The 21,097-nt window shown below is 48.7% G+C and overlaps 2 protein-coding genes across 9 annotated transcripts in view; one reads left to right on the forward strand and one right to left on the reverse strand.

Moving 5' to 3' along the window:
- rfx2 (regulatory factor X, 2 (influences HLA class II expression)) overlaps positions 1-2,737 on the forward strand; it is a 29,932-nt gene extending 27,195 nt beyond the window's left edge. For all 7 annotated transcript variants that reach the window (XM_072699962.1, XM_072699963.1, XM_072699964.1 and 4 more), the window contains one exon: positions 62-2,737. In XM_072699962.1, the coding sequence (XP_072556063.1) occupies positions 62-183 (122 nt within the window). In that variant the 3' untranslated portion in view covers positions 184-2,737. The remainder of the gene's footprint in view (positions 1-61) is intronic.
- The window catches only part of fcho1 (FCH and mu domain containing endocytic adaptor 1), a 32,883-nt gene continuing 14,520 nt past the window's right edge, over positions 2,735-21,097 (reverse strand). The window contains exons 1-25 of one of the 2 annotated variants that reach the window (XM_023843797.2): positions 18,817-19,118; positions 18,638-18,712; positions 18,140-18,281; positions 17,313-17,465; positions 16,792-16,896; positions 14,952-15,050; positions 14,146-14,242; positions 12,947-13,064; positions 12,560-12,584; positions 11,506-11,560; positions 10,548-10,729; positions 10,425-10,449; positions 10,216-10,272; positions 9,715-9,766; positions 9,488-9,549; positions 8,401-9,354; positions 7,712-7,818; positions 7,250-7,376; positions 6,932-7,067; positions 6,667-6,822; positions 5,997-6,129; positions 5,454-5,653; positions 5,280-5,344; positions 4,646-4,813; positions 2,735-3,198 (exon numbers count right to left, since the gene is read on the reverse strand). In XM_023843797.2, the coding sequence (XP_023699565.2) occupies positions 3,170-3,198; positions 4,646-4,813; positions 5,280-5,344; positions 5,454-5,653; positions 5,997-6,129; positions 6,667-6,822; positions 6,932-7,067; positions 7,250-7,376; positions 7,712-7,818; positions 8,401-9,354; positions 9,488-9,549; positions 9,715-9,766; positions 10,216-10,272; positions 10,425-10,449; positions 10,548-10,729; positions 11,506-11,560; positions 12,560-12,584; positions 12,947-13,064; positions 14,146-14,242; positions 14,952-15,050; positions 16,792-16,896; positions 17,313-17,465; positions 18,140-18,281; positions 18,638-18,672 (3,282 nt within the window). In that variant the 5' untranslated portion in view covers positions 18,673-18,712; positions 18,817-19,118 and the 3' untranslated portion in view covers positions 2,735-3,169. Of the gene's footprint in view, positions 3,199-4,645; positions 4,814-5,279; positions 5,345-5,453; positions 5,654-5,996; positions 6,130-6,666; positions 6,823-6,931; positions 7,068-7,249; positions 7,377-7,711; positions 7,819-8,400; positions 9,355-9,487; positions 9,550-9,714; positions 9,767-10,215; positions 10,273-10,424; positions 10,450-10,547; positions 10,730-11,505; positions 11,561-12,559; positions 12,585-12,946; positions 13,065-14,145; positions 14,243-14,951; positions 15,051-16,791; positions 16,897-17,312; positions 17,466-18,139; positions 18,282-18,637; positions 18,713-18,816; positions 19,119-21,097 lie in introns of those variants that run through there. The other variant, XM_023843794.2, reaches the window with a different exon arrangement.

Here is a 21,097-nt window from a genome sequence, read left to right on the forward strand (position 1 = left end):
TCGCCTGGGCTCCTCCGTGATGTCGCCGCTCATTCCCCCTGTCGCCTATTACCCCCCCCAGAGCCGCCGTACCCTGACGACATGAGCGAGATGGGAAGCGATGGCGACACTTCCCAGAGGACCGGTGAGCCCACGGTCAAGAGAGAGCGTGTGGAGATCAATCACTCTCTGCAGGAGATCTGAGGGTAAAAAGGCGCTGGGCCAGCTGCCACAGCGCCCTCTGCAGGCCGGGAGGTCCACCAGAGGAGCAGCAGGAGCAGTGTATGGGGTCTCCATCTGGACTTTCTCTCCAAAGGGCCGTCCATCTCTCAGAGAAACAAGTGCTACTATGGGATTTTGTGGGACTTCACTAGGGGGTTGGTTCAGATTGTTACCCCCCCCCCCCCAATTCCTCCTCTGTATTACAAATCAAACTGTGAATATAAGGACATACCTTGTACAGTACTCACTTTCTATACAAAGTACCCTTGTATGGTTGGTTGGTGGTTTGTGTACTATGTTTTCTTTTTTCCTCTTCCTCCAGTGCCTTAGATGGAAAAAACTCCAGCCCCCTCCCACAGCGGTGCCTCTCCCCCTCCCCCACAGTCTGAATGTATCATCTCGGAGCCTGGCTTGTTCTCGGGCGTAGCTGTAAACGTACCTTAACCTGTGGCCTCGGCTGTGCCCCCCCCCCCCCCAACCAAAGGATTCTTGTTCTCCACTCGAACGTGACGTGGTCCTTTTTTCCATAAGCCGCTGATTGTATGACATCTGTCCTCTTTGTGAATCGATTGTACGTGACCTGTCTTGAGAACGTGAGGCCGTCGTGACCTTGCGAGTTCCCATCCTGCCTTTTCTCGCAGTATGCCTGACGCACAGGTGATATACAGTTGAGGGCAAAATTATTAGCCCCCCCTATGAAAATCTCATTGTTTTAAAAATATTTCCCAAGTGCTGTTAAATAGAGCAAATAATATTTAAGATGGCTTTTTTTAGACATCTCAGTTTTATTTTGCATGCTTACATTATTTTACTTTTCGCACAGAAATGAAAATATGCCACAGAAACCAAAAACTACCATGGTCAAAATTATTAGCCCTCCGGATATTAATAGTCAATTGTGTATCCTTTTTGTTGGATAACAGCCTGCAGTCATAGTTTCCAACTCTGCCTGTCAACTTAATTGTTAAGTTAAATCACCTGTGACGTTAAAGCACATCGTTATACATAAGTGGCTTGTAATGTCAATAAATTGTCATTTCTTAAAGGGGGCTAATAATATTGTCCCTGGTCATTTTTGTTTTTTTCTGAAATAATTCTGCTACTGTGTGCAAATATAAATAATTTATTCCTTCTAAAAAAAACTAATATGTTCAGAAATGCTACGTTGAAAATTCCTTGCTGTGTTAAAAATGCACTTTGGAAAATCTTGAAGAAACTTAAAATTTCATAGGGGGGCTAATAATTTTGTCCTCAACTGCATATTAGGACGTCAGTGTTTCCCGTGCCGCTAACCACTCGACACTGAAACCCCCACCTTGGCGATCGCTGCTCTGAGTCTGCTGCTGTCGTTCTACCCCAGGGGACATTACTGAGGGAGGGTTAGGACCTCCACTCCAGCTTCGAATGTAGAAAAGTGGTGTTTCCATTTTCACCTTGACTTCAAGCTCTGCAACTTCCCCTCAGACTAATCCTGCCTCTGGCACCAGTGGCAGTAAATGTGGCCTTCATCCCCATCAGATCTAAGATGCTTATCGAAATCGGATACGAGGAAACGGTTTGGAGTGGTTCTAGAAACGTCAGCCCTGATGGGCCAGGTGAGCCTCCATCTGTACGTTTCGTCTGATAAGCAGTTTGTGATGTGGGAAGACCAGTCTTAACCCTGGATCACACCAAGCCGTCACTGCAGTCGGGCTATCAGTGACTGGTCAGTCCCCGTCGGCGCTCTTTTGGCTGATTGAGCATGCTTGAATGGGCGTCAGAGCTAGTTTGGTGGACTGTAGCTCTCTGAATGGGCTGTACGGCATCCGTCACCTCTATGTTGAAACCCATGTTCATAATCGATGGGAGCCGATCATCCGTCGGTCATGGTCGGTGCTTGGGGACGGGGACTGACTTGGTGTGTGGCTGGTCTTCCCCAGTGTTTGTCCAGTCTGCCTTTGACCCCCGATACCCCTCCGCCTGTATTCGGTGACCCTTTCTCTGTCTCTCTCTCTCTCTTTCCCTACTTCTCCCTCATTCACCCCACCCACAGCTCTGTTATAGCTGTTTACCCCTTTTCCTGCTGTATATTCAGTGTATTTCAAGACATTTTATAATAAATAATATTAAAATGTCACGATGCTTCTGAAGTGATTGCTCCTTGGTAAAACAATTGAACTGCAGTGTTTGCATTTCCTAATACTCTTGTTATTTGGAGACCTGTCATTTAGTTATGTCACTCCATACCATCCTACCCCATGTCCCAGTATTGTTACCTGTTAAGATCCCAGTAAGGCAGTGTCTTCTAACTTGTATGAATGTTGTGGAAAGGTAGGGCTGAGGGTGTTTTAAAATGTTAGGTTTTTTTTTGTTTTTTTTTTTACTTAAAAATGTCAACTACACTTTGCCTAGCCTGAAGACATGCTGTGGTCTTTAACAAAACTGCATAGTTAAGTTGTATTTCGTACCTTCTCAGAATGTCTAAAAATTGGTGTAAACAGGTTTGGTTTGTTGTTGATTAGACAGGGATCCAATAAAAAATGAGTTTGTCACCTTTTGTTTTTGAAAAAGTATCATTTATTGTAATAGACCAACTGAGTTTGCTGAGAAATCCACTACTGACCACTGGCAGGAATAACTCAGTAATTCAACCCATAGTTTTCAGTTATGCTTATCTGCAGCTAAACTTATTTACATTAATGCAAACAGCATATAACCTAATTACAAAAAGACTCTCCCAGAACAGCGTCTGAAGCTGTCCGCTTGTGCATTTTTTTAAATGAGTGTCTGGTTAACAAGGAGCAGTACAGTACAGCATCTGCCTGCGATGGGCCTGTTTTCTGCAGGACCCTCCCTCCCCCATCCCCCCCCTGCTGAATTTTGTGTGGCTGCATCCTCGAGGGGCGGGAGCCTCTTCAACTGCTCGTCCCCTCCAGGGGGGACAGGAAGGGGGCCAAAGTGCTTTGTGGTGCCCAGGCATCCGTGCCGCTCACACTGAACAAGCTGCCACATACTTCCCTGCAGAGAGACACACACAGGCATCTGTAAGCAGCTGGTGGCCTGTGCCTTCTCCCGGATGGTCAGGTGGGCCTCTATAGGCTATATGCCCCTAAATCTAAACAGATGTTTCTACATTTCACTGTCTCAGCCATCCAGTGCCAACTGAAGCACTAGCGGCCACTGCTGGATCTAATGAAACACTGGTGGATGTCCCATTCTCCATAAAAAGAATGCTGTGTACATTTGCATCAGGAGCAGACTGGTAGGCAAGGTAGCCGTGGCCCCCCAGCGATGTCGAGGGCCCCACTGCGATGTCGAGGGCCCCACTGCGATTGCGAATCTTACATATATGCTAAATATTTGTGAGGGTTAAGGCAACCAATGACACCATGACATGCTACTTTTATATCTCATTTTTATGTACAAAATCTCATTATGGTGGGAGTCATAACCCAAAAAATATTTGGCATGATATTTAAAAATTCAAATGTAGTAGTTTGTAATGTTTCGTAGTCAAACTATGTTGTTGAGGCTTGTATTTAATGAAAAAAAAGCATGATTGTGGAATTTGCTAACTGCTGCAGTGCGTGATGGGTACATGTTGGGGGCATGGTCCATTTTTGCCCCAGGGCCTAGTGTACAGTTGTGCTGCCACTGATTTGCATTGCCTTCCTTATTAAAGTTATGCTATCAGCCAACCTGATAAAGTCGGTATAACTCTGAAGATCAGGAAAACATTACTATGCCAGCAGCCATAGCACCTGCAGTTCAGACTGGATAATCCACCTGAGGCTAAGCAGGTTTGGGCCTGGCCAGTACATGGATGGGAGACCAGCTATGAAAGCTGGGTTGCTGCCGGAAGAGGTGTTGGTGTGGCCAGAAGGGGGCGCACATCCTGTGGTCTGTGTGGATCTCAGTGCAGATCTGGGCACCCAGTGGCTAAACTGCCCACTGTGGCCCTATCAGTGAATGTCACATTTATATCAAACTTTTCAGGCTCTATAGGTCACTGTGTAGCCCCCCACATAGATGATGTGACAGCAGTCATTCTACACCAGTGCGCTCACCACACATGGCTGAGGTAAAGGGGCAGATTCTAATGGGTGAATTCTTTCCTGCCCCCTTTACCTCAGCCATGTGTGGTGAGCGCACTGGTGTAGAATGACTGCTGTCACATCATCTAGATGGGGGGGGGGGCAGCTACACAGTGAGCTATAGAGCACTTTGGGTGTCCTGAAAAGTTTGATATAAATGTGACATTCATTCATTAATTAGAATCAGTCTGCTAACAGGTTTGCGTCGTAAATAAATGCAACATCTTGATGGTTTACTATTTTATCTGAAGAGCTGCACATTCTTACGGTTGATAGTGTGAATGTCACAGTTATATCAAACTTTTCAGGACACCCAAAGTGCTCTATAGCTCAGTGTGCAGCCCGGGCTCTGTCAGCCTTGCCCTCGTTACCTGTCGCGAACCTCTTCTTCACCAGGGACAGCCGGTATTTGCTCCCCACCAGCTCCACGTCCAGGCCGGACAGGGAGGCTCCGGAACCCAGGAACTGCACCCCGAGGCTGGGAGGCGGTCCCCGTGGGGGGTCGGAGCACTGCCAGCTTGCACACAGCCGGCCTGGGCCTGCGGGGGTGGGAAGACTGAGTGACATTCATTACGTTTACAAGCTTTACTGCTGGCCGATCATTGATGACCAAACACTAAAAGGCGAAAATCCAGCAGCAACATCCTAGATGCCCTCACAGTGGATAAGTATTCATACGTTTTGTTTTTTTTTTCCCCCCGTCATGGACAATCTGAAACACCCAGAGGTCTTATTCGGTACACTGAACGGTGCCGTCTTCCTTTGCGTGACCTAGATACGTCAGGTTTGTTTATCCCAGTCCATCAATACACCCCCCCCCTGCACGCGAACTCATCCACACCACACAACAGACAGCTCTGCTACGCCAAAACGCTGACTGAGGTGGCGTCTCTCGGAAAGCACGCGTTAGGGAGGGGAAACATCATCCTGCACATCAAACGGAGGCAGGAGAGAGGCAGCCTCTGAAGAGACAGATGGGGAAGGAAACACCACATGGGGCGGTACCTTGACTGTGATTGGCGGAGGAGAAGCTGGGCAGTTTCCACAGAAGCCATCCTTCTTCAGCGTTCCTGTAGGAGACCCAGCCATACCCTCCATCATTCCTTATGTTTTTCTTCACATTTTTGTCTGTACACCCTCACCCTACTCCTCCCCACGCTCACGTGCCCGCTGTCTCACCAGGATGCGGGTGGTTGGCACTGCACGTCGCTGGCTGTGGCCTGCAGAGGCAGCAGCACCTGGATGCCAGTCAGCTGGGCAGACGGCGCCACGCCAGGCCCCGGGCTGCGGTAATCCAGGGAGACGCGGGTGACGGTGCCCCCTCGCTGGCACTCCGCGGACAGCAGGAGTGGGGCACGACAGGGGTCCTGGGACGACACCTGGGGAGAGGGAAGAAAAAAAAAATACACGCCGCGGCTGTTTCTCGACACCAAGAACACAAAGATCGTACCCGTGGTCTTGGAAAGACCGATCTTGCCAACTTGCCTCCCAAGAACGAACTTAGGCTGCAATGAATTGTGGGATTGGTCTCATTTGGCAAGGATGCTACCAATGTATCCTTGATATTTGGGGCGGGTCAAGACCAACATCTGGTCAGTACTTCTGTTCTTAGTATTGGAACAGGTCTTGGGTAATGGAAGAACATAAGTACAGTGCAGTACGCTTACTGAGATACACCCCCGGACATGATTTATAGACAATGCAAGGCGTTCCCTCTCTCACCTGATACTTCACCAGGCCTACATTGTGGTACAAGGCCTGGGGATTGAGTTCAGCCTCTCTCTGGAGGTGATTGCTGAGAGCCTGCATGTTGAACCAGAAGTCCCTGGTGTGTTGCTCACTTTGGGACTGTTCACTGAGGAAAACAGCACACCAGTCAAAAATCTGTAAAGCACTGAAAATCATTTGTTTTTCAATACGATAATGACCTATTATCTTGTGACTAAGGAAAGAGATGGAGTGCTGTGACAGATGACCTGGCCCCCACAATCCCCCCCCCCTCCCCCCAGCCTAAACCCTACGGAGCTGGTTTAGCATGAGCTGGATAGAAAAGGAAGAGCAAGGTAGCAACTTGTGCCCCGAACTTGTTGAAAGCTCCTTCAGGACCTTTGGATAAGCGTTCCAGACGGCTACATCTGGATGCTGGGTGAAAGTACCACAAGTCTGCAGTGCCATCATCTAACAAAAGGGGGCTATTTTTTAGTCTAAAAATCGGAGAAAATTCCGAGACGTTCAACACTTCTCCTTCCAATATTTGATATGTATTACGTTATTGCCTTTTTCTAGAAGGTGAATAAAATAACATAAACAGAGACAAATGTTGCTAATGCTTTTCATCCACACAGTGTACATCACCATGATAGTGATATGCTAAGTGTTAGCGCAGGCTCACCTGTAGAGCAGCTTCTGATTGGGTACGAGTTGGTCTATTTGTGCAAGGTTGACTAATCGAAAGCTGAGGACGGGGATGTTGGGGTTAGCAGCAAAGACGCGAATGATTCCAGCAGGGAAGGACATGGTGAAGTCGCCCGTGATCTTCACCAGACAGCTAGGTGGAGATAGGAGCCAAAAGATCTCGCCGTCAAAGTCATACCCCCCACCTGTAACTCACATTTCCAGAAAGGAGTCCCCGTTAACGACGAGCAGTGAATACTGACCGGCTGTGCTCTCCCCCGCTGAAGTAAGCGCTGATGTACTCTGTGATGGCAGCAGCCACAGGCAATGCATCCTGGGTCGTGAAGGAGACGGGGCTGGGGCCTCGCGACAAACCGGCCGAGGTCATCGGCAGTGTGGCTGGACGCAAGAACAAGGCTGCTTATAATGGGGGCCAGAAACGTATATGCAATGCATTTTGGGAAGGCTGAAGAACTACCCACCACGGCTAGGATTACAGGCCCTGGGATTTGGGTTATTGTTAAAGAAAGAATTACCCGCCCTGAAATTTAGATTAGGGTTAAGAATAATGAAATACCCACCCTGGGTGGGACTGCGGACCCGGTGATTAGGCTCTTGACATCCCCATTCACTGGGGCTGGAGGAAGAGGATGATGAGGTGTGGATGGGGTTTGGGTCAGCAAGCGGAGAGGAGCACACAGACCTGGACTGGAAAAGCAGCGACGCCATTACAAACAGTTTATACTGTGTCATTAATCACTTTCAAAGTTAAAGGGGAATCAATGTCACATTTCACAAATTTTTAATTCTGAGTCAGAGTTTAGGAGTGTAAGTATTTAGCAGAGACAGTATAAGAATAGCATACTTATATAAGAATAGCAAATCTGTTTCATCCCATAGATATTTTCTTAGTGATGTTACAGACTGTTTTGTGTATCAGACTGTTTAAAAAGTGAAAGATAAGAACGGTTGATGGACATTGATTTCAGGTGTCGGATGTTAGCTAGTACAGGAGTGAAGAAGGAAAAAAAAAAGTGATGTACCATGTGACAACCACTCAGCAGGCCATTGGCCCTCTGCATTCTGGCTGGCTGCGGTGGTGCAGCCAATAGGAGCTCAGCATTTTCCCGCTGTGGATGAGGGGGCATGTCTAAAAGAAAAGGCGAGAAACAGATTAATGGTCTGAAAACAAGATGCTTCAGCAATAATAATTGCAAACTTTACTATTCTGGAAGTGTAGAAATTATCAGTCTTTATATTTTGTGTTTCCCCTTAGATTTCAGCATATCTGCTTTCCAACAAGCAAAACTTGCCATTACATTTTTTTTTTTAAATTAGGAAGTTCGTGCCTAAGAGGGGGGACAAAATCATCGAGGGGTCAACGGTACTGTTAGCCAATGATGGGCTTCGAATCGCTGAATGGCGGGTCCAATAACCTATCGATTGGGGCCCTGTGGTCCCGCCTCTGTTGCTTAACATGAAGCCTATGAGTAAAGCTGCCCACAAATGCATCTCCGCAGCTTTGAAAGGCATTTTAATCAGAATGTCACAGAATTACTGTACTTCACTTTATATAAAATAGACAAAGTATCCATCCTTTGAAGCACAAATTGACATTTAAAAATCAAACTCTGGCTGCAGGTACAGTGACAAAAGGTGACAGTGACACTCCGTTCACAAAGCTGTAAATTCACCATCACCAGCAAGCAGATAATGAACCCCCCCCCCCTACCGGTGCTGTGGCCAGAAGCAGGGTGACACTCAGCCCGCCTGCCCAGTTGGAAGCCACTCTGCTCCTTGTCCGCAGGGACACGCGGGTCCTCCTGGGGCCCAGAATTCCTTGCGAAAGACGTTGCATTCCTGCGCGGCCCCCTGTCCGAGGCCCGGAACCTCCGGTCCCTGTCCCGCAGCCCCCCCGGTACCCCGACAGAGGCTCCCTCACTGAAGGGATTGTGCACAGAGCCCCAGCGCATATCTTTTCTGGGCCGGGACCCCGAGCCGGAGCCGGAGGTGGAGGTGGAGGTGGAGGTTAGCCTGCTGCTACCGCTGCTACTGCTGCTGCCGCTGTTCCAGGCAGTCGCCGCGGCCAAAGCCGATTGGTGCGTAGGGCTGCCAATCATGGTGATGGAGAAGGGGTCCTCGGGGGAATCCAGAATGGGGAACTCCTTTGTCGTCTCCTTGTCCTGTTCTCTCTGGGAGGCGGAGGCGTTCGGGAACGCTCTCGTGTCCTTCTGGGGGACAGAGGTAGAGTCCTGGCGTGCCTGCCCCCCCCTGGCATCTCGAGGCAGGGAGGGTGGGGGTGGGGCGGGGGATGCACTCCTTTTATGTGTGCGGAGGAAGGAGTCCAGCAAGAGAGTCTGTTTACAGTTCCATTGCTGGGGATCCGTCTTTGGGACACAGGGAGCGTGAGCGGGGGGGCGCTGTGGAGACCGGCGTCCCTGAGTCCGGTCACCCACCGGCTCATCCCGCTCCGGGTGGGTCTGTCGGGATGACGGGTTGCCAAACGTGGTCAGGACGGTGTCCGGCGCTCTGACAGGCCCAGGCTGAACCGCGCTCTGCAGGGTGATGGGCCACGACGCCCACGTGTTTGGGTCTGGGGACAGCCCCAGGGGCTGATGGGAAGGAGAGTCCAGCCCCGAGTCCTCCACGTTGTCTGGGGACGAGGAGTCAGAAGAGAAGGCCGGATCTGGAATGCAGGGCATAGAGTCAAAGCGCAGGGCATAGAGTCAAAGCGTGAGTCACAGGCCGTGTTACATGCTACTGAAGGGATCGACCAGACAAAGCACGCGGGAATGACCCTGAGGGCCCGAGCTGCGTACCAGCAAACGCGGACTCCAGCGGCGGTCCGAATAGAGTCTCTGAACAGGAACCTGCTGTCAATCTGCAGCAAAACAACAAGGGAAAGCTTACAGTTACCACCATATTGCAATTGTCATTATTATCAACAAATAGTTCATCTTACAGGACGCCACTCCAAATGACACCAATGAAAGCAGAAGAAAAACTTTTCTCCCTTAAAACTCCGCCAAGGGCGGGTGCCGGTTACCTGCCGGGGTCCGGACTGGAAGCCGACCTCCGCAATCCATCCTGTCCGAGCTCTAAGGCAGAAAAACCATCATACTCAAGCACCACCAATCAGGACACACTACACGGCGTTTGCGGACACCCCGCCCTAACACGGGAAACGGGCCCGTAGACGGAAAACCAGCGGCATGATGCTCTGTCATGGTGTTACACTGCAGATCTGGTGATGTTTCCACAAAGCGGTTTCCATCCTGCTCTCCATGACACACATGTAGGTGAGCAGCACCCATGGAGCTGGGGGTTAAGGCCCCACAGACGTGGCTGGGACTCGAACCGGCGACCTTCCGATCACTGGCACAGAGATTATGCCTAATGAGTCACAAGCTGACCAGATCCTCTTGATCAGAGCCTAAATCATGAAGTGCTGGACTGGAGAGCAAATTGTTACGATGCAGCAGCTCTGATGAGCCATAATCTGTGGTCCTAGATGTCTGCGCAAAGAGGAGCGAGGGGGCCATCTCACCTCCGTGGGGGGCACCCTCTTTCACTCCTTTCTTGTCTGCTGTGCAGCTGGTGGCCCCTGCAACACAGGTACAAGAAATAAGGATGCCGCAGTATTGGACGGATCTCACTGGGCGCTCCTGACGGGAACAATATGGGGACGAGTCACTGAGGTCAATGAGACCTTCCGGAAGATTCTGGAAGGAGAGATTATGAAAAAGGCAGACTTACGGACGAGGTGTCTCCTCACTGACATCTGAAAATTGAGTGAGAAGAGACAGTCAGTCACACATGTCCAATAGACCCACCGACGGCCCGGTGTCCCAAACCCCGAATCCCCAGCAGGCTGCGTACCCCTCTGTTGGGGGGCAGCATCAGCGCTCCCACCGTGGCCCTCAGCTCCAGCTCGTGGGCCGCCGAGCTACCCCGACTGCCGCTGCTCGCCGGCCGGATCCGAATGTGGAACTTCTTCGGCTCGTCATCGTCAAAGTCTGAGTCACTAGAGTAGAAGTTGGCCTCCCTGTCCTGGGGGCAGCGTACGCCTTCAGTCAAGGGTCAGAACAGGACTGGGGGCGACGGCATTCTGAAACAAGCTTGAAAGGAGCCTCGCAAAGGATGCTCAGCCTTAGACCTTCTGGAGCCTCAGGCATCCATAAAATTAATCTCCCAGCATCACACCTACCGAACAAAGGGCGTTTCTCAAAACCAAGTACGCAAAGATGGCTGCACATTTTATCAGAACTGACCGACATTAAGTCTCTCCGGCTCTGTGACAAACTATCTTAGACCAGCTGTGTTTGGTTCTGAATAAGTACACAGTCGACGACGGACCTCCTGCACATACGGGCCAATTATATACAGTATTTAATACCTTCCCTTAAATCAGAGAGACTGCAGGGTATTCAGATAAATACATTTTCAGGACAGTTTATAATATTCCCCATAATCCTTTTAAAAGTATTTTTTTTAATCCTTGGAATGCAGTATGGACGATGTTTATGGAAAACCGGCTGTTTCGGTGATAACCGAAGGCCCTGACATCCACCAGCCGCGAGGTAACAGGACAGGAAGGATCTCTGATTCCACCCCCCCGAATCTTATCGCCCTCGTCTTCCTGTTATTTAACTCCACTCGCACAGCGTCATGTGCTCCGGCTGCAGAATGGGGGGGCACGGCGGCAGGGAGGTGGCTGCTATCTCCTGCTGGTGCCCTCTCTGCCTCGCTGGGGCAGCAGCCAACACCAGAGACAGAATAATGCGGGGGGGGGGGGGGTGCGGCATGTGCACGGCTCCTTCCTCGCGGTGAAGGATATCACCTTGACCGTCGGTCCGAATCACGAAGCCCTCCTCGTCCACCTCCTGGGAATGCTGTGGGCAGACAAGATGGTGGTCAGCGGCGTTTGCCCCCAACGCGGCCGCGGGCGTCAGCGGCCACAGATCAGCCTTCCAGGCCGGTAGCAGTGTACGCATTAAATAGGCCTGATGACAGATAGACCAGCACCTATGACCCAACGGGTGACCCCCCCTACACACACGGCCTGTGTATATCAGCTGGTCGGCAAATACAGACCCATACAGCCAACCACTCAACACCCAAAGTCCAACTGCTAAACAAACCGGGTTCAGGGCCATGGGCTACATTACATACCCGGTTCGGGGCCATGGGCTACATTACATACCTGGTTCGGGGCCATGGGCTACATTACATACCCGGTTCGGGGCCATGATCTACATTACATACGGGTTCGGGGCCATGGGCTACATTACATACCCGTTTCGGGGCCATGGGCTACATTACATACCCGTTTCAGGGCCATGGGCTACATTACATACCCGGTTCGGGGCCATGGGCTACATTACATACAAGGTTCAGGGCCATGGGCTACATTACATACCCGGTTCAGGGCCATGGGCTACATTACATACCCAGTTCAGGGCCATGGGCTACATTATACCCCATTTTTGAGTGTTGGGGAAAAAAGAAATGCTGGGGGCTGTAATTATGCTTCACAGCTCCCAGGCTGAACCTGGACACTGGCGCTTAAATGCAGTGTGAAGGGATGTGACCAGATCCCTGCGATCTGGCCTTTCAGCTTACCTGTGCAGGCGTGGGGAGCAAATGTCCCCACAATGATATATGTTGATGACATTGTGGGGACCATTTGGTCCCCACAAGGGGAAACTTAACTTCATAAAAATCTGTGACTGCAATCAGAAAACTTAAAATGCCAAAAGTCCTGTATTTTGTTTGGTTACTTTTGGTTAAGGTTAGGGCTGGGTAGGGGTTAAGGTCATCATTGTTGGAATTAGGGTTAATGTGTGTGTGTGTGTGTGTGTGTGTGTGTGTGTGTGTGCTGCTGTACTCACCAGGGGTTCTGTAGGAGTGAAATCCCTGTAACACACAAAAGTAAACGCCAGTGAAACAGCAGAGATGTCACTAACATACATGCAGGAGAATTTTTACATATGACCATGGTGCATTTACATTTTATTTGCCAGATGCTTTTTTTCCCCAAATCAACACACATTTTTGAGAAACAGGGTCAGCCAAGTCCCCGGGGCCATTGGGGGTTAAGGGCCTTGCTCAAGGATCCAACGGTAAAAAGGTTCTGCAGACCTGGGGATCTGAACCAGCAACTGTCTGATCACAGGAACAGGATCCAAACCCAATGAGCCACACACTGTCCCCTGAATACAAGCTTTGAGAAACTGTCAGCACAACTTTTATAATCCAGCAAATTCCTGCTCACTCACGTGGTTCCAGGTTCCTTATCCCTCCTGCCCAGTCCTGGGATCCGGAAGGACTTCCCGCGCGTCTTCTTAGCCCCTTCGGGCGCCGTGCCGGGAACGTGCTCCTCGAACCTGGCCGAGGCTGGAGCGCATGGGAAGACGAGACGCAGTGAGACACACGAGGCAAACCAGCACCAGCGCATTGGACAGCGGCGCATGCAGAGTTAACGGCTCTCAGCCGGTCTCGGAAAACGCCGGAACACATTTGCATAAATTTGCATTGACACCTATTCTGAGTGTACAGCTGACTCAATGGACTCATTTCAGGAAGAAAATCAAAAATGGCCCCATTTACATTTCCAACCCCATAAGAGTCCAGCAAGAAACAGAAAGGCTGCAGAGAGAACCTCCGTATTTACCGCAACTGGTTTAATTTCATCACCAAGCTTAACAGGACTAAAAAAAGGAAATATGTAAAACATCCTTCCATTTTCTATAACCACTTATCCAGTAGGAGAGTTATCCATCTCAGCAGGCAGGGGACAGAGGGCAGGGGACAGAGGGCAGGGGACACGCTGGATGGGGACCAGCCCAGCATACATGGCACATTCACACATGATCACACGCCAGGAGAAATTTAGAAAATGCCTTTGTACCGTCAGAGAAAAGCCTGCAGAGAACACAGGGAGAACATGCCTACAGAGATCCCTGGGTTTAGCCGGAAGACGGCAAGGCAGGTGGCATGGTCACGGCCAAACCGGCAAGGTCTGGGGTCAAGTCTCACTTCTGCTCTGAGTGCCGAGTCGGCACATGATCCCAGTGTCACACACCTGTCCTTCCGCAGTCCAAATCCTCCCAGTTAGGCTAACCAACGGCATCTCTGAACCCCTATATCTTGTGATTGTGTGCGTGTACCTTCGTGTGCTCACAATCAACCGCCAACCCCCCCCTCAAACACCCAGGGTGCACCCCTGCTCTGACCCCTGAGATTCCCAGCAGAGGCTCCAAACCCCCCCATAACAACCACACCTGTCCATCTACAGACCACACCTGTCCATCTACAGACCACACCTGTCCATCTACAGCCCACACCTGTCCATCTACAGCCCACACCTGTCCATCTACAGACCACACCTGTCCATCTACAGACCACACCTGTCCATCTACAGACCCACATGGATGCAGGCGGCACCGTTTGGGGTGGAACCGGCCGGTGGACGTACTCGGTCTGTCTTTGCCAGTGCCCTTCTGCTCAGCGAACCGCTGCAGCAGCTTCTCAGTGCCGATGTTCTCCACGTTCTGCTTGAACTCCTCGTACACCTGGGCAATGTCCAGCAGAGCATTAAAACATATGGCGCCCTGTGCAATAATCTTAACCAGTCAAAGAGTGTAATGCATGCAAATTAAGAGCATCAACAAACACTAACAAGAATTTCTTCTGTTCTCCAAAAGGTTAACAATATCATGTTGGATGTCTGCAAGAGCACCACCCACACGGCTTCCCTGGGTCACCACCAGCTCAAGTAGTGAATTAATTAAATTAGTTTAATAACTCAATGAGGTTTTGATTAGCCCATCAATGTGTGCTGGTGGTCAGGTAAAAAAATGCATGGATGTTTTGGACGGTTGCAGGAAATACTGGGGTGACTTCAGGAGAGGTTTTGAAACGGCTAAGCTGACATTTTCACAAACATAAAATCACAGTTTTATACCGACATCAAGATAATTTAAGGATCATGTTTGACTAAGTAAGACTTCGGCACAGTACTGTACATCTGAAAGAACGTCTAAATGTTTTTTTTTCTCAAATATCAAAGAGTCTTCTAAATGGTCACATAGATTAAATTTTGAAGACCACAAAAATTCATCAGCTTCATAAACTTTGCTAGAATCTCCCAACCTAATATTAATTCTTTATATAGGTAACCCTGCGTGTTTGTCCAGCAGGGGAGAGACAGGATGAGGAGGGAGTGAAGAGAAAGGAGCAAACGCTCAATCTGCTTGGTGTTAAACAGGAGGGCCTGCTCACCTGTCCCACCTGCACGTGCGTGTCCTCCACGGAGTGGACGTAGGACATGATGAGCTGCTTCATCTGCCGCAGATGGGCCTCCTCTATGTCCTGGAACTTCTGCTCAGACCAAGAGCACAGCACACAAATCGATTTACTAGCGTGAGGGAGGTAGAGGAGGTGAGGGAGGTGAAAGAGGCACTAGGAGGTATGGGATTGAGGGAGGTGCCAAGAAGTGAGGAAGGTGCCGGGAGGTGCAGGAGGCAAGGGATTGAGGGAGTCACCGGGAGGTGAGGGGGGCATCAGGAGGCCCAGAGTGGCATAGAGACGCTTGGCACCACTTCTGCAGACAGCCAGCGGGTTTGATTGTTTGTATGGTGTGGCAGGTGCCTCATTTCAGTGGAGGCAGCAGGTGCCTCATTTCAGTGCAAGCAGCAGGTGCCTCATTTCAGTGCAGGCAGCAGGTGCCTCATTTCAGTGGAGGCAGCAGGTGCCTCATTTCAGTGGAGGCAGCAGGTGCCTCATTTCAGTGGAGGCAGCAGGTGCCTCATTTCAGTGGAGGCAGCAGGTGCCTCATTTCAGTGCAGGTACAAGGCTTCCGTCAGTCACCAGTTTGGTTCTTGGTGTGTTTTGGTTTGAAACTAACTACAGATGGTTTGAGATCTGTTTTACTGTTGTATTGCCCTTTGCTTAAAAGGAGGATCGCTGTTCCCTCCATAGTCTGTCTTAGACTTAGAGACAAAAAAGTCTGTGTACACATAAGGGAACTCACAACTTAAGTGCAACTCGAGGGGTTGTGCCTGCCTCAGCGGGCTCACCCTCTGCAGAATTGCCACACCCGTGGTGCCTTGAACAAGGCCCTTAACCCCACATTTCTGCTCCCTATTGGCCCTCCAAGGGACCAATAAGGTATCTATACACAGACACACACACATAGATATTTGTGTGACTGTGACTTCATATATTAGTACACTGGTTGTATTATTTCATAAGACCCTTTCTTTCCTGTAAACATGAGGCCTTCAAGAGAAACATACACATCACATTTAGTTGCACATCTAGTCAGACTTGTACTCACTGAACATTTTGTAAATACCGTTTTACCGACTAATCTGTACTGATTTGCATGGTTATTCATACTATTTATTATTTTCTTAATTTATGTCCTATGTTGTCTGTGAACGTACACACCAATACCACCAAGACAAATTCCCAGTACATGCTGGTGTACCTGGCCAGTAATGTGAATTCTGTTTCTGAGCACATCATACCATACACTTCATCAAAAAGGACATCCACACCAGCAGGTGGCAGCAGAGTGGACCGTGATAGAACAGGCTGGTAGAGCAGGGACAGCTGAAAAAATGGGTTAAAACTTGGATTTTTTTAAAAATGGGTTTTAAAAAGCAGGTTAAAGCGTGAACAAGGCAACCAAATGCAAATGCCGGGTTTTTAAAAAGCCTGAAGTCAAATAAGGAGGAAAAAAAAACAATGGCAGCTTCTCAAAGTTTTCTCAAGGTTGAAATGTGATATCAGAAGGACATCATACCTCAGGAAAGCCATCTGTCTCTGGTCTGCATGAGCCTACAAGATTTATCAGACCACTGAAGGGATAAAGCAGCTGTGCAGCGCCGAAAGGAAGCTTAGACTCCTTCCCCAGCGAGGATCAGTGACTCTGGATATCAGTCTGGGCACCTCTGAGAATCCCACTGGGATTAAAAATGAAAAGAGGCGTCTACCCGACGCAGGGGCTGCTCCAGGAGAGCCGAGGCCAGCGAGAGCCACGGCAGAGTGACCGTGTGCTTCCTGGCAGCAACGGCAGGCGTGTGGCTGTTAAACCCCAGCGAGCCGCCAGACTAACCTGCGCAGATTCACTCATCTTCAGCTCGAAGTCACTGCCCACATGCTTGTAATTCTCCACGCAAGAGGAAAAGGATGCAGCTGCCTTCTTAGACTTCAGCTCTGCCTGGGGGGGGGGAGTGGTGGTATGATGACAGAGTAAGAATATAACAAAATGGGGCGTCATTTACAATAAAGGCCTTCTTTTCAGGATTTTTTTAAGATTGCGGCATAACAGGGGCCATAATTCTTACAGAGTGGCCAACCTTATAATTAGCCAATGATATGTTTGGAATCAGTGAGTCACAGAGGCTGGGGTATTCTAGGGTCCAATCAGATTTCAGCTTGGGCCACTGACCCTCTGGCCCCGCCCCTGTATACGTCCATGCCTTATGTAGTTAAAAATTTTTAATTTAAAGACTTCACTGGTGCTGTTATTTTACCTTTCCTTCATAAATCAATTCTTATCAGCAAAACTGTCTATACGTCTTTAGTTCATGCCAATGTTATCCTTCTGTTCTCTTTAGACGCTCAGGGGCGCACCTTCTCCAAGTCCCTCTGGGGGGCGCCCTCGCGGTGTAGGCGCTCCACCTCCGCGCGCCTGCAGAGGTGGCCGTCTCGGGCCTTGTGCAGCTGGCTGCTGTGCGTCTGCAGGGCCTGGACGGACTCCAGCGTTCCCACCGCGGTCTCTTTCATCTGTGCGGGCGACAGGCTCACCTGAGAGGGGCCACACGCCACAAGGGCCACACGCCACAAGGGCCACACGCCACAAGGGCCTTCGCTCCCAGCCTCCGCAGTGCTAATGCATGGAGCTACACATCCACACACTACTGTGCAGTTACTGCTTCAGCCACTAGGTGGACATAACACTGACAGTGTGTTCTGGAAATAGCCAATAGGAAGATAAAATTAAAAAAAGAGAACAGCTACAAAAATACCAAGACGACCTTGTTGTGCGTCTTTCATCTGCTGCCACTATTAACAAGTGTCCTAAGCTTACATACATGACAGACCCGAAACTGAGGAGCAAATTTCCAAATGTCACTCGTCTTTCTGCCGTTTGAGATGACACCGGCAGTAATGTCAGGCTTCCTTATGTTACAGTATCGGGAACCAAAACCCACTCAGTCCTGATCCAACAAAGAACTTTTGTCACATTTCCAAAAATCACTGAGTCCACGGTAATTTTCTGGGAAACGTGTCCCGTGCACGGAAATTTGCTCTTCAGTTGTTATGGGGTCATGAACTGAGGCAGAACAAATGAGCAAATCCTGCGGGCCAGAAAACGGGAAGACAGAAGAGAGGGATGAGGAAGGGGACCGAACGCCGGACTAATGGCGCACACATCTGGACTGACGGCCCAGGCTGACCTTACGGTGAACTTTGACCTGTTCTTCGCCATACTTGTTGATGTCTCGAAGGAGATCGTTCATCTTCTTCATCAGCTCCAGGTGGCACAGTGCCAGTTTGTCTGAGGAGATGCGGAAGAGGTCCCACATTGGGGCAAAAGTCCTGGGGGAAGCAGGATTAAATATTCAGCAGCCAAGTTTAGATATATACTACTTAAAAAAAAAATCAAGTGTGCCATATTTAAGCAGCACCCCCCCAACATGTGACATCCAAACAGCCTGACAGGAATTGCTGGTACAAAACAGACTGATGGACGGATATAAACCAGGAGCCCATGTCTGCTTACTGGATGCACAGTAAATTTCATTAGTTAGGGACAAATTTAGGTGTCCCCACCCCCAAAAGGCTGATTTCACCTCCCACTCTATTTCCTGCTGAGCCAACGTGAGAAAGATGCACACTGACTGCCTGCGGGACACAGGAGATCGATGACGGTGACACAAATGTCTCCTCCTTACCCTAGAGGGCTTCCATTGCTCGCCATCTTGGCCATCTTACTCACAGACTTGGAATATGTTTCTTCAAGAGCTGCCCTATTTATAAAGGGAAAGAAGGAAACAACCAATCAGAAGGAGGAGATGCACAAACAGGGGCAAAGCACTCGCTTAACTCAATGGTATTTAGACGGGAAACCCACCTTGCAGTCGGACACGTGGGAACATGCGACAATAACCGGCCTAATCTACGCGGCTTCGGCTGGACGCACGAGGCTGGCCCTGTCTACCGTTTTTACAGCCGCCCCCTTCGCCATCTGTCACTATACTGTGATTCCTTTACCTGTCGCCAACTTCCTCATGTCACCAGCAGAGACAATGATCACACAAAGCGATTACGGAACTGAAACGCTTTCTGGCCAGGAGACCACTTCTCCTAATAAACATCTGATGACGGACTCAAGATGACACCTAAAAAGGAGGAAGTGTTTTAAGGTTTATAGGGAACACTCTGCTGATTTTACGCTTCTATTAAAAAGAGGACACACAGCTGTGCTTAATAGTGATCTGATTTCAGAGATTGCTATTAAAGAAAGGTAACACTTGAGGAGGTACAAATACTTAGTAAAAACTCAAGTACAAATGGTGAACAAATATAGTTGTTACTTAGTAGTAACAATCTTAAGATGCATCATGGTTCATTAATGATTAACAAACATGAGATCAGTATTTTATTCAGTGTGTTATTCATGATTTGCTCCTTCAGTAGTTCCTTCAGTTCAGTCAGAATTAACAGATATAGCAAATATAGTAATTACTTGAGATACAAGATGCATCAGGATTCAGTGTGTAACTAAGACTTAATTTGTGGTTAATACATAAGTAATAGCATAATACTATATTATTAGTGTCCCCTGAAGTAAAGTGTTACCTTTTAAAGAATATAAGGGTTTTATATATTGCTCTACAACTAAAAGTGAAATTAAAAAAAAAAATTATTGACCTAACTACTCCACATGAATTTAATTTTCACCTGCCTCAAGAAAAAAAGTAATGACATATATATAAAATTAAATTCAAATGCCCCCCTACCAGAAAGATCAGTTAATTCCTGCCATCCTGCCTTGAGACTTGTGCTGTGGACTCCTCTGCTATCGGGAGGGTGGGGGGCTGATCCAGTTACAGCAGGCTGCAGCCCAGTCATCCATCTAATTAGTGTCATTAGTCTCCCATCATGCATGTCGTTTTATAGGGCGCCATGTTGGTGCACTGGTTGGCACTGTTGCCATACACCTCTGAGACCAGTTCAAAAAGATGATTTCAGTGCGACGTGAAGCATGGTCGAGAAAAGTGGCCGAAGGAATGTGCTCTTGTGCTGTGTATCTCAGAGCAGGCGAGCAATCGCTTATCGTGGAGGGATACGAAGAGTGCAGTTTCATTAGGACCTTCTACACCAAAGTTTTTCATCCATATATCTATCTATCTATCTAATACGTGGTTTATTGTCATTATATCTTATGTCACGTCCAATAGTATTCATTTGTCAATTTGGGGCACTAGTCACATTAAAAAACCACTGCAAGTGTTAACATGCCACTGCACCTTATCTGTGTTAACTGCACTGGTGACTGCATTTACTGCACCTAGTACGTGATACGATAGCACAGTGTTTGGGCAACATCAATATCAGGTAGCATCCTCAGTGCAATAGCTCATCTATTTATGGTCTGTCGTGTCCATACAGGGTTCATGCTGCTATGCTATGTCCAGTGTCTTATGTACAAAACTGTTCATGTGTCAATTTTTCTTCCACAATGTACTCCAGTTATACCTCAGTTTAATTACTATGATGTGTGTGAGTGGACCGTTTCGACGGCAGCAAAACTTTCATTGTACTCTGTACACTGACAAATATTTATATAGCTATAGTGCACTGTATACATCACTGCATATTAATTACTACTGTAATGTAATGCATTGTCCATTGTGCTGACATCTCACACTTCCAGCTCCATGGAGATTAAAAGATTCTGGCAGCAAGTCAACATAAACAGTAAAAGGTGTTGCAAAGTGGTGTGATTAATAAACATTTGCAGTAATTCCTAAATACAATCACACGTCCAGAGGCACCAGTAACATCACTGGGTGAAAGCGAGGCCGTTGCTGGGTGGCTGTGGGTCTCCACCATCTGTCAGTAGCAGTTAACCTGTTTTGATTTGTTAATTACTTTTCTGAGGTGAAATATAGAAGTTTAATGATTTATATGTGTCCCTGTTCACTGTGGTGTCCACACACGGCCATGTGAATTATTTTCAATAGCACTAGAAACCAAGCAAAGCCAGAATGGAAGAGGTAAGGACAGAAATAAATCAAACCACAAAAGAAAAATTAAAAGCTGTAAATAAGCGGCCCTGATATATAGCGGGTGCTGCGTGCCCTGGTATATAGCGGGTGCTGCGTGCCCTGGTATATAGCGGGTGCTGC

The sequence above is a fragment of the Paramormyrops kingsleyae genome, chromosome 15 (assembly GCF_048594095.1).
Source record: "Paramormyrops kingsleyae isolate MSU_618 chromosome 15, PKINGS_0.4, whole genome shotgun sequence".
NCBI classification, from domain to species: Eukaryota; Metazoa; Chordata; class Actinopteri; order Osteoglossiformes; family Mormyridae; genus Paramormyrops; species Paramormyrops kingsleyae.